The 14,677-nt window shown below is 56.2% G+C and overlaps 1 protein-coding gene across 1 annotated transcript; it reads right to left on the bottom strand.

The window, feature by feature from the left end:
* Positions 1-11,579: 11,579 nt before the first annotated feature.
* IRX5 (iroquois homeobox 5) lies at positions 11,580-14,646 on the bottom strand. Its single transcript, XM_075101627.1, has 3 exons — positions 14,264-14,646; positions 12,677-13,082; positions 11,580-12,420 (listed from the first exon to the last, which is right to left on the bottom strand). Exons 1-3 carry the CDS (start codon positions 14,513-14,515, stop codon positions 11,657-11,659), a joined length of 1,422 nt encoding a protein of 473 aa, XP_074957728.1. The 5' UTR covers positions 14,516-14,646; the 3' UTR covers positions 11,580-11,656.
* Positions 14,647-14,677: the final 31 nt, after the last annotated feature.

Here is a 14,677-nt window from a genome sequence, read left to right as displayed (position 1 = left end):
ACATGGGATTTTAACTTTCAATCAGTTGTTACTGTGTTTGGCTTTGGTGAGGATAGTGTATATTTGTCAGCTGTTACTGTAGGGTGGACTTTTATGGAGAACAGGAAATTTTTGATGCAGGGCCTGGTTGATGTTGGAATATTATTGTGGAAGCCTTCCTGCGGGTGTTTGTTGATGATGGAGTATTACGGCAGGAAGGGGGGCTAACTTTCTGAAGGCTTGTCACTGAGATGCAGTAGAGAGTGAACAGTTCAATGTGAAAGGATGAAATCTGGGGAAGTTTGTACATAAGTTGCAGTTCAGTTTGAAAAGATGAACTCTGAATAGTTTGAAGGTACATTTTGGATAGTTGTCAGTTGGCCAACTGAACGGTTGACTGCCTGAGTGGTGCAACTGTATTGGTGATCAAAACTAGTCAAAAGAGGACTTTTGCAGGTGACCCCAAGACTCAAGACCCAGCTGGCTAAATTAGGCCTTTTCACTTTACCTAGCTGGGCTGAGAAGGGCCATGCATGGCTGCGCTGCTGCAAGCTTAAAGCCCAGAAAATTCAAAACCAAAAGGTAAGGACAGTGGAAATTTCTGGTATTGAATAGGACATCCATAACACTACATTAGGTCAAGCACACATATACTTGGTGGAGGGCATGCCAGGAAGCAGTGCTGTAGTGTGAAAACATGCTGGTGAAGTGGCTGGTGAAGGTAGAGGGGGGTCTGTATGGGTCTTCCCAACCCCTTCTGGGATAACAGAATCCCTTAGGTAATACAGATCTTCAGTGTGGTAGCTCTGCCCTGTACATGTGGTTTGCTGGGGTCAGGGAGAATCACCGTTCCCCTGGGCAGCACAGAAAAGCCCCTGGAGCAGGGCACATCTCAGTGCATTGGTACCTATTAATTTTGATCTAATTTGTTACTGTGTATGTTTGGGATGGCAACTGTAGTGTGGAGGAGGTGCCTCAGCCATAGCTAAGTTACTGTTCATTGGCTAAGATGTTTTCATAAACACTTTGTTGTTTTTCTTCTCCTACCTGCTAATGTGATGTAGTGAAAGCTATTCGGCACTGTGCATGCGAAGCAAAATTAACTCTGGCAGGCAGCCCAGGAAGCTCTGCCACGTGTCCCAGCTGCTCAGAGCACTCTGTGAGTGCTCCGTTTCCCCAGCTTTGCTGCTGCACATTTTTTTCCAGCCACATGCAAACAACAGAGGTCTTGTGGTCGAGAGCTTCCTGATGATTTGCATGGAGGTGTAAACAGATAAAGTTCATGAAGAGGGTTACTTGTAGAGATGGAGTGAATTTGCAATTCAGGTTTTTTTCCCTCTGTTAATTTCAAAGACAAATGTGCCAGATGACTCCTTCTACAGGTGAAGTCAGAAAATTGGCAGGGACATTACAGAGACTTACTTTCAGGAAAAGGGGGAGAAATGATTTTTTTTTCCCTAATTCTGAGCACCATTACCCCTCACCTCTGAACCAAGAAAGACTTTACGTGGTGTCATAATTTAGCAAATTACTTCCTCAAAGGAAGGTCAAACATTTTACCATTCGATCAATAGGAAGCAACTTACAAATCATGTGTATTGATCATTGTAATCATTCAGAGGAATGTAGGGCAGACACTAAAATCACATGCACTTAGTCTTAATTGCCCACATTAAAGCAATTATGCCCCAAAACTGTCATTGTCTAATGCTATGCACACTACCCAGCGTGGTAACTTTTAGCCATACATATTTAATCATAAATCAGCCATTTAGGTCTGTTGCACTAAAGACCTACAATATTGCTGTAATTATGCAAATATAACTATGTCTTTTTTCATCAACATGTAAGATCATGTCACTTTTGGGAGACAAGTGGAGGAAAATAAGCCACTATATTAATGCAGCTGGTATTTAATACATGTATTTTAAAGCTATGCTACGTGATCATGACACAAGTGCTTAAAGTGACCTGAAATTGCTAATGAACAGAGAGCCTTTGTAAAAGCAGTCACAGGTCAAGGGCTTGCAGATAAAACTTGTTGAGCGGTACGTTGATGGTAGGCTTGTGTCAGGAGAGTGCTATTTGTTCGAGGATGTTTATAAACATTTTTTTTCCAGAGGTTCGTTTCAGCTAGAAGTGTCTCAGACAAATACCAGTTTGGTAGCATTAAAATAAATGTTTTCTGATCTTGTAAACATAAGGTGGGTGCCTTTTTCCTTTTGTCAAGGAAGCTGCTGGGTACTCTCAGGAAAGTTTCGTTTTGATTTGTTCCCACAGCCTCCACTGTGAGAACTGAAAGGTTTGTCAGGAGTTTCTTCCTTCTACCATTCCAGAAACCATTTCTAAACAGATCTGGAAAATGAACCAATCTTGGTATGTTATATACCTTGTATTTTGCAAAGAAGAATGTTTGAAATTACAATTATTACCTAGCATGGGACAGCCACATTTGCCCTTCACAGAGCATATGAGCTTAAGTCCCTTAGAGTTAATGAGAGCTTTTCTCCTGCCTTCTGGGGCTGAGATCTAGAACATAAAATAGGTGCAGTGGCCCGTTGGTGTGGTGGGCTCAGTTCTGGCCTGCCTCAGGCAGTTCCCGCACAGCTCACGGCGGTCTTCGGAAACAGAGATCTTCTAATGCAGCCTAGAACAGAACAGGTCATGGAAAGGGAGAAATACACGAGACTGAATTGTAACACAAAGAGGCAGCAAAACAAAGGAGTGTCCCACTCTTTCACCTAGAGCCTGCTCTTAATTCTTGAATCCCCTCTGAAGGAGGATGAAGCGGGCCACTCTCCGGCTTTGCATGCAGAGGCACAAAGGGAAGGTGCAGAGAGGGAAGACAGGCTGCTGCGATTGTCAGGCACCTCTGTGCTACCATTTCCTGCTCCTCTGAGCTTTATTGGAGTCTGAAATATCACATCATTTCAGCGAGTGTTGATCGCTACATCAGTAGTTCTGCAAAATGTTCTTGTTGCACCTTCTCAGTCTTCGGCACAGTGGGCTGCTGACATGCAGGCCTGAGGGTACTTCTGCGAAGCCCCAAAAGGTAATGAGAGAAGCTGCCTTTTTGGCAGCGGGTTCCAGCTAAGGCATGTGTACCTTTGCTGGGAGATGTGCAAGTTGCAGATCCCTCAACAAGCTTCAAAACTGCAGAAACAGGGACCGGTGCGTGGAAGCTAAATTGATTCAATTCTGGGAAGATCTCTGACTTCAAATCTCAGGCAAAGTTATTTTAAAAAGTTTTTGAGAATACCAACAATGTTTCTGATTTTCCAGGGGTCTTAACCTGTTCAAAGTGGCAATTTGTAGAGCATAAGATACCTTGTCAGTCACATGTGTATGCAGGTGGGCAGTGAATCACAAGTAATAAAGTATGGGCTTTTACAAGGGGGAAAGTACATCGTTTCTCTCAGAAGCCCTTAGCCCCAAAATAGTGATTCAAGCATTAAACACTGACCAGAGGAGAAAGCCCCAAGCTATTTCAGTGAAGGAAAAAGAACATAAAATTTATGGGCTCAAAATGATTGCCTCAGATCTGATCAGTGCGCAGATTAGTTACAGGCTAGCCCTGGATACAGCCAGTTTGGGGGCATGGTGCCTATCTCTCCCTGCGCAGCCAGGTGGTGAGGGGCTGCAGCATGCCTGATCGCTTGGGAATCCCGGCGCTTCCCGCACTTGTTCATTCTTTCAAGTAGCAATGAAGTTGTTTGGCTGGAACCTTTATGAAAGGTAAAATTGGTTTGTCATTTTCTTTTCGCTTCTCACACCTTATCTAGTTTCTACATTCTTCCCACTTCAGTAGTCAAAGTGATTGAAAGCCAAAAACGGAGCAGATCTGTCCCTGCAGCAACTTTCCTTGTGTTTCTCATTTACCATTTTATCAAACAGGCTCTTTGTCTTGGAAGTCCCCTGATGTTGCCTCTGTTACATGGAGATATTCTTCAGGTCATGGGGGTTAAAAGGGGGCTAAAAAGGAGATCATATTGGACTTGCTTTACACAGACATGTAGCATTAGACCCAACGCCCAATAGAGGAAAGATATACTACTCCTATTTGATGAGCAGCAGGCCAATAAATTCATTAATCATCATTTTATGCCTCATCAAACACTTCCCAAGTTCCTCCATGGGAGTTATACAAATTAGCCACTGAAAAGGCAGTAATTTTAGTTTAGCTAGGTAAGTGCTTTTTGATTGCCTTCCTGAACAATGCTTCCCTTGACAAGCTAATAAATCAGCCCTTTCTGAATCAGAAGTGCAGCAAGTGCGAACAATAACTCCACATAGTTTCTCCGCTGATTTCAGCTGGAAGGCCTGAGAGGATGATCTGGGATCAAAGTCTCTTACTTTATTGCAGAGCAAAAGCTTTCTTTATGAAGAAGAGCTAAGGAGAAATGAGGGAAGGGAGGATTTTTTTAATGAGAGAAAAAGTTGTGAAACAAAAAGTAGGCCTAAGTCTCTGCTGGCAGGGGTGCCTGGAGGCCGGCAGGGTGACAGGGCAGCCTGGGCAGGAGCGGGTGCTGCCGCAGGTGAGGCTGAAGGCATAAATCGAGGGGCTGCTCCTGTGGAGGTCTGGGGATTACCGGGGCAAGTCGGAATAGAGACTGTATTTAATCTGCAACCAATTTATTCTTTGGCTGTTTCAGGTATTTGTAGCGTAGGTTTAGATTTGTTGGGTGGCTCTACAGTGGGAAGCCTTGAGGCTGTGCTGTCTTATCTTTTTTTCAAATTGCTGCTTTTGACAGTATCATTTTTTTTAACTTGGCCGTAAATCATTTCACTAATCAGCTGTCACCAGCCAACACGCATACATTGGCATTCAGCCGGAGAATTTGTTTCAGAAGGCCTTTAGCAACAAAAACTATGTTTGTATCAATAACGGTCTGTTAATGTCTCATGCATACGGATGTAGAACACGGGGAGGAACAAGGGGAGACATCGGTAACGGAGAACAATTTGGCGGAGGGAAGGGGGGAAGAGCATTAATTGCCTCGCTCGAAGCAGCCCCCCGCCCGCCGCGGCTCAGGTGAGGCGGTGACTGGCGGTGACCTGCGGCTCCGCCGACCCGGGCTGCGCGGGGCTGCCCGCGGGGCTGCGGGCCCCCGTGGGGCCGGGGCGCGGAGTCCAGCGCCGCCCGCCGCGGCGGAGTCCGAGGCTTCCCCCGCACCGAGTCCAGACCCGAGGTATTTTAAGTGCACCGTGTCTCTTCATTAACTTTCCCTCCACACATCACTGCATGCCTCTGAAAATAACTTGGCAAACCGGGAGCCGTTTATCTCTTTTATCTTGGGACCTGATCCAATTAAATAAGTGCACATTTACATTTGCGTCCATCAGGCGTGAGCGCGGATAGGTCTGTGGTTTGCTTTAAGAAAATAAAAGCCGATTTCGCTGGAAAAAGAGGTGTCTGGACCAAGTCCGCCCGTCCGGGCCGGGCAGGATGAGGCCCCGAGCCGGGCCCCCGAGCCGGGCCGGACGCGCAGCACCGCCGCGGCAGAGAGAGGTGGTTGTTGGACGAGTGCCGGCATCAGCCCGAGCCGGGCTCCCGGCACGCTGCGAGTTCGCACATGCTCTAATTATAACAGATGAGTAACGCCGTGCGGAGGATATTTATTTTCTGGTAGTTGGGGGTGAAGAGATTTCTGGCGGGCGAGGCTGGCAGCGCCCGGCGGCGGAGCACCGGCCAGGCAGCAGCCGCTCCGGCCGGCCCGGCCCGGCCCGGCGGGGCGGGACCCCGGGGAGAGGCTAGGCGCCCCCTCCCTTCGGCCTCCCGCCGCGTTTGGCCCCGCCGGGCTCAGCCGGCAAAGATTTTCCTGCCCGCAAACGTGCGAGGGTAGGCGAGAGGGGCCCGGGCACCCCCCGCCGCCTCCCCGCCGCGGGCGTCCCCGCGAATCAGCCGTGAAAATAACGCGGGCCGCTCCCGTTTTATTAAGCAAACACAGCCGCCCCCGAGAGAGAGGGGCCGGGCCGGGAGGTGGCCGGGCCGGGCCGTGAAGCCGCACCTCCTGCGCGGCCCTCCGCGCCCTTCCGACAGCCGCTGCCTCCAGCGCCTTGAGGGAAGCAGCCCCGGAGACCGCCGCAGCCCTCCCGGGGCAACCCGCGCCTCCGCCTTTGAGGACTAAGCAGAAGCGCCCACTGTGAGGGGACCCATGTCCCTTCGAGTCAGCGTTAGGTGCTCCCGTGGCGGTAGCGGCGGGTGATCCGAGTGGGAATGAGGCCCGGGGGCTCCGGCCGCAGCCTGGGAGCGGGGCCGGGCGCTGGAACCCGCGCTTTGGGGCTGCCGGCGGGGAAGGAGGAGCCCCGCGGAGCGCCGTCGAGCAAGGGAACGCACCACCCGCGCAGGAACCGGCTCCCGCGACCGCCCCGTCGGGCACGGCCGGCACCTCGGCCCAGCCCGGCCCCCGCTGGCCCCGGGAGAGCCCTTTCCCTGGCAGAGAAAGGTCTTTGGGCCGGGCCGGCGGGCGGCCGCTTCCGCGCCTGCGGAGCCGCGGTGGAGGAATGCAGGGACAATGCGCCATCTGTCACCGCCGGGCCGCGCCGCGGCCGGGAGCGCCGCCGAGGGCGCTGATTTATGCTGAATGCGCCTTAGAAGATCTCGATGTAGACTTTGTCTGTCTCTGTCAGAGCCAAGTAAAAAGAAACAGCTGGCCTGAATTTTTAGCACCCATAATTAATTAAGAGCTTCATTCCTGGGATTTGATGATTCAATAAAGCAAGACCCTTATTCCCCTATGTGATTCCAGTGAATATCTACTCCACTCCAATCCTTTTGGGTCCCAAGATAGGGCAGATTAACACTCTTTTTCTGTGGGAGAGAGGGAAAAAAAATGCCTCAAGATTGCATCTGAGGCACACACAAAAGGTAAATTCAAAACTGCCACTTGTTCTCTGCAAAGGCCCCTTATTCTCCGCTATTGATGTATTTGTGCCAGGTTTTAAAGAAACCAGAGGGGGGATGAGGAATTAACATACTGTTCATTTGGAAAAACAGCCGGTTCTGGTTTTGGTAACACTTGTTCCCTTGCCAGCCACAGATGTCCTTACCAATAATCTAGGCAGGTCACAGAAAGAGGGGAGCGGGAGGGGTGGGCGGGCAAGCGGGGGGGCTCCCCTGGCGCTGCCGGGCCGCTCCCGGGCTGCCCTGAGCCCCGGGCACCGCGGCGGCTGGGGCGGGCGGTGGCCGCGGAGCCGGGCGCGCCCCTCCGCCGGCTGCGGAACATCCGCGGCTGAGGACCGGCTCTGCGCGCGGGGCCAAGTTGTCCTTTTTCCTCTTTTCCTTTTCCTTTTTTTTTTTTTTTTTTTTTTAATACAGATACGTGTCCCCCTGTGGAGTTTGGCAAAAGAAGGGGTTTGGGTTGAAGTTCCCGTACTTTTTCCAAATGCAAAACCCCTGTGATATTTTTTGGTAGCCTCCTTTAAACTTGCTGACCATGAGATTTCCCGTGTTCTCTCGGCGGAGGGGCTCTCAAGTAGTTCGCCGCACGGCAGACGAAGATGATGTTCAGCTCCTCTTACCGGGGTGGGGGGAGAAGCCCGACAAGCCAATTAGGCGCGACCGCGGAGGCTCCGCGCCGTGCGGGAGCCCCGTAGGTTAATCGGGACAACTGGAAAAGCAACACACGCGGGGAGAGCAGCGGGGGGGATGTAAACACGGCCCCGGGTGTTGAGGGTCTAAATTAGGATTTGTTTTGTTTTTAAGCGTGAAAGAGGAAGCAGCAGGGCCGCGCCAGGCTGTCCCCCCCCAACCCCGCCCTCCGTCCCCGCGACTGAGAAGCGGGGTTGGAGGTACAGAGGGGTCCCGCCGCCCCCGCCGGAGCTCGGGGCTGCGCCGACTGCCAGCGGGGCCCACCGCTCTGTCCGTTTTCCTCCAGGACGGAGGGGAATTTACCATGGATGGCAATGGGACCTCTGGCTGCAGCCCCGGGCTCCCGGCCCCACCCGGGCTCTCGTCCTCCCAGGAGCTCCGGGGAGGCGATGGGCATCCCCGGACGGGCACATCCGGTCCCGGGGCACTTCTGGGGGCTTTCCCCGAGAAAGCCTTTTCCCTGCCCAGGGCTTAGGGGGGTCGCCGCCCCGGCCCGAGCTGCGCTCTGCCCAATGAGCTGCAGCTTTGGGCCGGTAGCCTCCGCATGCCCCCACCGGGCTCCTGGATCCCCGGTCCACAGGCGGCGCGGCCTGGAGGCTGAGCACTTCCTGCGGCCCCACGGGTGGACGCCGCCGGGACAGCCGGACCAGCACGCTTCTCGGCTGCGGGGGGCGGTTTTGGGGGGATGTTGGACTGTCATCTGCCGGAGGGAGCGGCCCATCCGCCGCACCCCGCTGCTACATGCGCCGTTCAACCCGTGCGTCGGGGCGGGGGGCGGAGTGGGTCGCGGCCCCCCCCGCCCCATCAAGGGGGGAAGGTGGGGGGAGGGGCGAGGAGCGGCGGCCCGCGGAGGCCGGGCCGTTCCCACCTGCGCCCGTGGGCGAGCACCTGCTCCCAGGCACGCTGGTGGGAGCCCAGCCAGAAGAGCCCCGCTCTTGCCCCTCGCCGGACCCAAAACTGCTCTGCAGTGGCACGAAACCCTCCTGCCCCGAAACCCCGGCGGCAGCGGCGGCCCCGCGGGGTGGCTCCCGGCCCTGCCCGGCGACCCGGCGGGGGTCCGCGCCCGGCCTGAAGCGTCGCTCCCGGCTTCTCCGGAGGCTGCTCCCTGTAACCTACGGCAGCTGTAATTGGTAGCAGACGTTATTTTTATTTTAAGATATCCTCAAAAAAATTTTTTTTACAAAACAAATTAACATGCCATAGGCAAAAAAGGCAGACGCTGCCCCCTCCCCCTGCTTTGTTATAAAAAAGAAACTGGGAAAATCGTGCTTATGTTAAAGACGGGCTCTACAGTAGACCCCCCGTGGCAGGGAAAAAGGGCGAAGAATAAAATTGTTGTATGAAATCGATGGGGCTACAATAATAGTTATGGTTTAAAATAAGCGACAGGCTGCAACCTGAAGGAAACTGTTAATTCCCTTAGGAATTTATACATCAAACGAAAACCACATTGAGATCGCTGATAGACCTATTCAAAGTAGCCCCGATTATAAGGAATAGGGCTTTTGAACGAGCGAAGCTCCTAAGCTGCTTTGCAAAATAGCTTTTTCAGAGATAGGAAGATCAGCTGGGGAAAGGTAGAGCGACAATTAAAAAAAGAAAATGTCCATAGCTAGATGAATAATTAAAACCTATTTATTGTGACATAGCCGTTCCACTGCTGGACCTGTTGTCTCGGACGGCGGTCCGGGGGGCTCTGCCAGCTCCCTCTAGCCCAGGGCTCCCGAGAGTTCCGCCCGAGTTCAGCCAGAGGCGATGTCCGCCGGGAGCAGAGGGGCCGGGGCGGGCCCGGGCTGGCGGCGGCCGGTGGCGCTTTGCCTGCAGACCCGCGCACCGGAGCTGCTCCGGCTCGGCTCCTGCCCCTCGCCACGCCAACTTTCTCCCGTTTTAAACAAGGCAGGTGAGTCCAATCAAGCTCACCGCTGCGCGAAAAATACGCCTTCCTGCTGGTGTCCCCGACTGGAAAGAAAAGATCCAGCCGAGGAATTCGAGCGTTTTGGAAAAAATAATTTATAATTTATAAAGTGACAAAATAACATACTGTTATCCCAGGAATATTTGATTCTTTACACATCCAGCTTGAAACAATTTTGATTTTAAACCAGCTTACCTACAAAGATTGTGTAAGCAAGTGAACACGGACTGCGTCTTTAAAACATAAAATACAAACCGCTGTTTAAAATCCCGTAAAATGTAAATATGCATGAATAAACCTGTTACAGCCAATAAATGGCTCTGACAAAGTTGAAGAGATTACAAAATAATTATCTGGCTCGTAAGGGAAAAAAAACCCAAACAAACCGGAGGGGTGTCTCGGCACCAGCTCCAGCAGCCCCAGCGCTACTCCCCTCACGATAGCGGCGGCGGTGTGCTCGCCTCCAGCTGGCACCCACAAAATCCGATGTGCGCAGGGAAAAAACCCCGTCCCCCGAACGGGGTGCTGGAGCAGTTCCTTGGCGTTATCTGTTGGGGGGGGGGGCACCCGGGATGCTGGGCACACCGCACCGATGGCGACTGACTTTCGGAAGGTGGCTTGAAGTTCCGCGCCGGGTGCTGCTGGGGAGCACCCAGCTCGCTCGGGGACCTGCTCTTCCCCCGGCTTGGGCTGCGGAGCGACAGGAGGGCGCTGGGGGGGGGTGGGGTGCTCGGGGCCCTCGCTACCCCGTGCGCAGGGGACGTTTGGGGCTGAGAGCGGCCATCCCAAGCCCCGGCCTCAGCCCGCCGCGGGCGCGGAGCAGAGCGCAGCGGCCCCGCGGGGCTCCCGCACCGCCGAGCGGGCGGCGGGAGCCAAACTCGGGCCGAGTGTGACACCTACCTGCCGGCGCCGGGAAGCACCGCGCCCGCGGCCGGGCCTGCGCGGGGTTCCGCGCCCGCGGCCGGGCTGCGCCGGCCCGCGGGCCAAGAGCAGCGGGGCAAAACGCCGGGGGGTGGGGGTGGGGGGAAGGGGCTGGGGCCGGGGCGTCCCCCCGCCGTACCGAGCGCCTTTGCCTGTGCAATCCCCATCGCCGGCCGCCGCCGCGGCACCTCTGCAGCGGCGACGCGGGCTAAATCTGGCAGAAAATCGAACTCATTAGCAAAGTTCACCAGCTGATTGCTTTGCATAAAACACGACACTGATTGGAAGTAATTAGGTTAAAAGATGGGACTGCGCTTCGATTCGGTGTTTCTAACAAGTGCTTTTGTGCATGGCCTGATTTAAGCCTTTGCCCCGGGGAACAGCCTTCCTCCCGCGCCTGGCCCCGTCCCGTTGCCGCCCGCCTCTCCCCGGCCCCGCGGGCAGCTCTCGCCGCCAGAGCCCGACCTCTCAGAAACCGTCGGTCACTTTGGAAAAGGCTCCAGGTACTGCTGTGAGGTCCTAAACGGAGCCCCGCATCTCTTTTAAAACGTGTATTTTCCCCCTCCAGCTATGCACGTTATCTGCCCGTTGCAAAAAAAGAGTGGTTTTGATTCTGTTAAAAATCTCTTTTAATTAAATATTTGCGTTTTACAAAGGCGGCTGCAGTTTTTTGTGTCTAATAAGTATAACCTATTTCCTTTTTTTTGCGTTATAGTTTAGCTCACACCCAAGGAAAAAAAAACAATAGGCATAAAAAATTAAATTAAACTTGTATATATATATTTTAAAACTATGAAACAATTCGGGAAAAGACACAGAAATGTATATATTTATATTACGAAAACAACATTAATGCCTGTACAGGTGTCTTGATTTCATAATTTACTTCAAAGATACTGTATTATCAATTTAAATACAAAAAGCTACATTAAATATACAGAATAAGATTTAATACAAATCTTTCTTCTTTGTGTGTGTGAGAGAGAGCATGTCACTCGTTCGCTTTTCACTTGGTTAAGACATTCCTGGGCGGTTTCCACCCAGCCATTTCCAATGACTATAAACTTTTGAAGGGGGTACTGGGGGGGGGAGGGGGGAGCTGGTCTTTTTCTGTTTGATTAGTTTTTCTTTTGGTAGTGGAAAAATAACTGCCAAAGCAATTTATTATTTCTCTCAATAAATAAAAAAAAAAAAAAAGAAAAAAGAACAAAACCACAGTCCCGGGTGGGGGTAAGTAGGAGAAGCCGATATTAAATGTTGGACATACCTTTCTTCAGTTCGTAAGGTGAGTCTTTGCAAAGGTCTACTTGGGACTGGCTCCTGATCATTTTAGTGTCTTTAGCCAGGCTCTCGGCTCTGCTGAGGACAGTCTGGTTTAATCCATTGAAGTGGGCGCCGGGGGCGGCGGCGGGGCCGCCAGCGGGGTGCCCGTGCAGGGCCCCGAAGGAGCCGTAGTTCGTGTAACCGGGGTAGAAGGGCGCCGTGTAGTAGAGCGGCCGCGGCAGGACCGCCCCGTTGGGGAAAGGACACTGCGCCGCCGGCGAGCGCGGCCGCGGCGGCGAGCGGGACGGGCCGCCGCCGCCCAGCACGGCGGGGCCGGGGGGCGCCGCCTCGCCGCCGGCCTCCTTCGCCTTGTCCGCCGAGGTGGCGATCTCGGCCAGCGACCACAGCTTGGGCTTGGCGAGGGCCGCCTGCTGCGGCGAGTGGATGACGGAGGCGCCGGTGGCGGCGGGCAGCAACGGGTGCAGGTCGGCGGCGTGCGGCGGCCCGGCGGCGGCGGAAGGCGGGCGGTACGGCGGGGGCTCCTCGCCACCCGCCGGCGGCAGCCCCCGGCCCGCCGGGCAGGGCCCCAGCGGGGACGAGCCGGGCGCTTTGGCGGGGGCGGGCGGCCCGTCGAGCCGCTCCTCCGCCGGCTCTTTGCAATCCGAGTCGCTGAGGCCGCCCTCGGCCTCCCGGGGGCCGGGGGACTCCTGGAGGCGCTCGCAGCCCGGCGCGGCCTTGGCGTCCGCCGCTCCTGGGGAGGGGGGAAAGGAGAGGGGTGGGGGGCCGCTCTCGGGCTCGCACTGCGCCCCCAAACCCGCCCACCCACTTCACCGCCCCCCCACTTCACCGCCCCCCCTCTACCCGCCGGCAGGCCCGCAGCGCTGCCCTCCAGCTCCCCCCGCCCTGGCCGCCCGCTCAGGAAGGGACAGGCCGCCCCGCCGCCGCACCGGGCCGGGGGCAGCCCCGAGGGCGCGGCCGCGGTGGCCCGGCCGAGCCCGCTGCCCTACCTGCGTCCGGCGTCCCGGGGTCCCCCTTCTCCTCCAGTTTCTGGGGCTCGTCCTCGTCGTTTTTCTCCAGGTCGATGTTCTCCTCTTCCTCCTCGTCCTCGCTGCGGTTCCGCGGGGTCCAGGTCATTTTGTTCTCCTTTTTGAGCCGCCGCCGCGCGTTGGCGAACCAGGTGGAGACCTGGGTGAGGGTCATTTTGGTGATGATGGCCAGCATGATCTTCTCGCCCTTGGTGGGGTAGGGGTTTTTCCGGTGTTCGTTGAGCCAGGCCTTGAGGGTGGCCGTGGCATCCCGCGTCGCGTTCTTGCGGTACGCGGGGTCCCCGTAGGGGTAGGAGCCAAGCGGCGCCGCGTAGGGGTGGTACCCCAGGGAGCCGGCCATGCCCGGCGTGTGGTCGTAGGGCGAGCCCTGGGGAGAGAGGGGAGAGCGGCCCGGCGGGGCGAGGTCAGGCGGCCGCGGGGCGACAATGACACGGCAAGGGCAGCCCCAGGGCCTGCCCGTGGCCCCTACTCGCGCCCCGGCGCCGGGCCCTGCCCGCCTTCTCCCCCGGCTCCCTCCCGGGAGAGCGGGCGGAAGGGCCTGGGGGCTCGCCAGGCCGGCAGGCTCCGGCCCCAGGAGGCCACCGGCCGCCTGCAGCGATCCAGCGCCTCTCCCCCAAATGCGGGCGCGGAGAAGCAAGTGGGCAACGCAGCAAGGGGGCTGTCAGCGGCGAGGGGACCCTTAGCTTCCCTCCCGGGCTGCCATCGCGGCGGGCAACCTGCCGGGCCCAAGCGGCCGGGTCGGGCCGCTCCTCCGCCAGGCCAGGGGCAGGAGGAGGGAAAAAATAAACGGGAGAGAGGAGAGGAGAGAAGAGAGGAGAGAGGAGAGGAGAGAGGAGAGGAGAGAGGAGAGGAGAGAGGAGAGGAGAGAGGAGAGGAGAGAGGAGAGGAGACTGAAACTCTGCCTAGAGCCTAAACACAGGGGAGAGGCTGAGCAAAACTCCCCAGGTTTCGGGGGGAGCGGCGGGGCCCTGGCACCTCCGCGGTGGGAGCCCCGCGCCCCGGGCCGGCCGCGCAGTGCCCTGCCTTCCCCGCGCAGCGGCTGGCGGCTGTGGGATTAGAGCTCTGCAATATTTAAGCAGGCTAATTATCGCCGTGCGGGGGAAAGTTGCCTGGGTTTATCGCCCGGATTTCTCCCACCGCCGGCCGCTGCTGGGTTAATTCCCTTTTCAATCACAACAAGCTAATTGTTGCGGAATTACGATTGCTGTTTTATAAGAAAAAAATTCATAGTTTTAATTTGTTGCGGGTTTTTTTTGGGGGGGGTGAAACCGGTCCCCGTGTGCCCCAGCCCCGTCTCACCCGGGCCGGGCCGCTGCTCCCCCCGCGCCCGGCCCAGCCCCCCGCCGCCGCCAGCAACAGTGTGCGGCAGCGCACGGCGGCGGTGCGGGGAAAAGTTGGGCGGCGAGGCGGGGAGCCGCGCTCCCTTTTGTCCCCGATATCTCAAAAATAAAATCGGAACAAAAAGCAGGCCCCGTAGGGAGTGAGGGGGGGCGTCCGCGGGATGCCGCCGTGCCCGGCGCGGTGCCGGCTGCCCGGGGCTGCTCTTACCACGTAGGAAGTGAAGGCGGCGGCGGCGGCGGCGGCGGCCGGGTCGGTGCCGTACTGGAGGTGGGAGTTGTAACCCGGGGAAGGGGCGGTAAAGGCGGTAGATCCGGCATAAGGGGAAAAAGCGGAGCCCGAAGAAGATCTCCCAAGTTCATCGGTCCTGGGTCCGGAGATCACGCTGGTGCTGTACGCCGGGCAGGAGTAGAGAGCCAAGGACGCTGACGGCTGGTACAAGTAACCCTGAGGATACGACATGGCCAGGCGCACACATATACCCGGGAGCCCAAGGCGCCGGGAGGGAGCCGCCGCGCTGCCGGGCTGGGGCCGCTGCGGCCGGGGCTTCGCGGGCGCCTCTCCGCCTTCGCCAGCTGGGCAGCGGCGGCACCTTGCTCTGCGCCGGGGCTGCTGCTCCGCGCT

This window comes from Phalacrocorax aristotelis, chromosome 8 (genome assembly GCF_949628215.1).
Source record: "Phalacrocorax aristotelis chromosome 8, bGulAri2.1, whole genome shotgun sequence".
NCBI classification, from domain to species: Eukaryota; Metazoa; Chordata; class Aves; order Suliformes; family Phalacrocoracidae; genus Phalacrocorax; species Phalacrocorax aristotelis.
The sequence above is the reverse complement of the archived record's forward strand: the minus strand, read 5'-3'. Positions and strand labels throughout refer to the sequence as shown.

Bases quoted from the DNA above. Each gene is read 5' to 3' on its own strand.
- IRX5 (XM_075101627.1), bottom strand. From the start codon at position 14,515: ATGTCGTATCCTCAGGGTTACTTGTACCAGCCGTCAGCGTCCTTGGCT. The intron at 13,083-14,263 runs GTAAGAGCAGCC...CTCTCTCCCCAG, and splicing joins CCGCCTTCACTTCCTACGTG to GGCTCGCCCTACGACCACAC. The intron at 12,421-12,676 runs GTAGGGCAGCGG...CCCCCTCCCCAG, and splicing joins CCCCGGGACGCCGGACGCAG to GAGCGGCGGACGCCAAGGCC.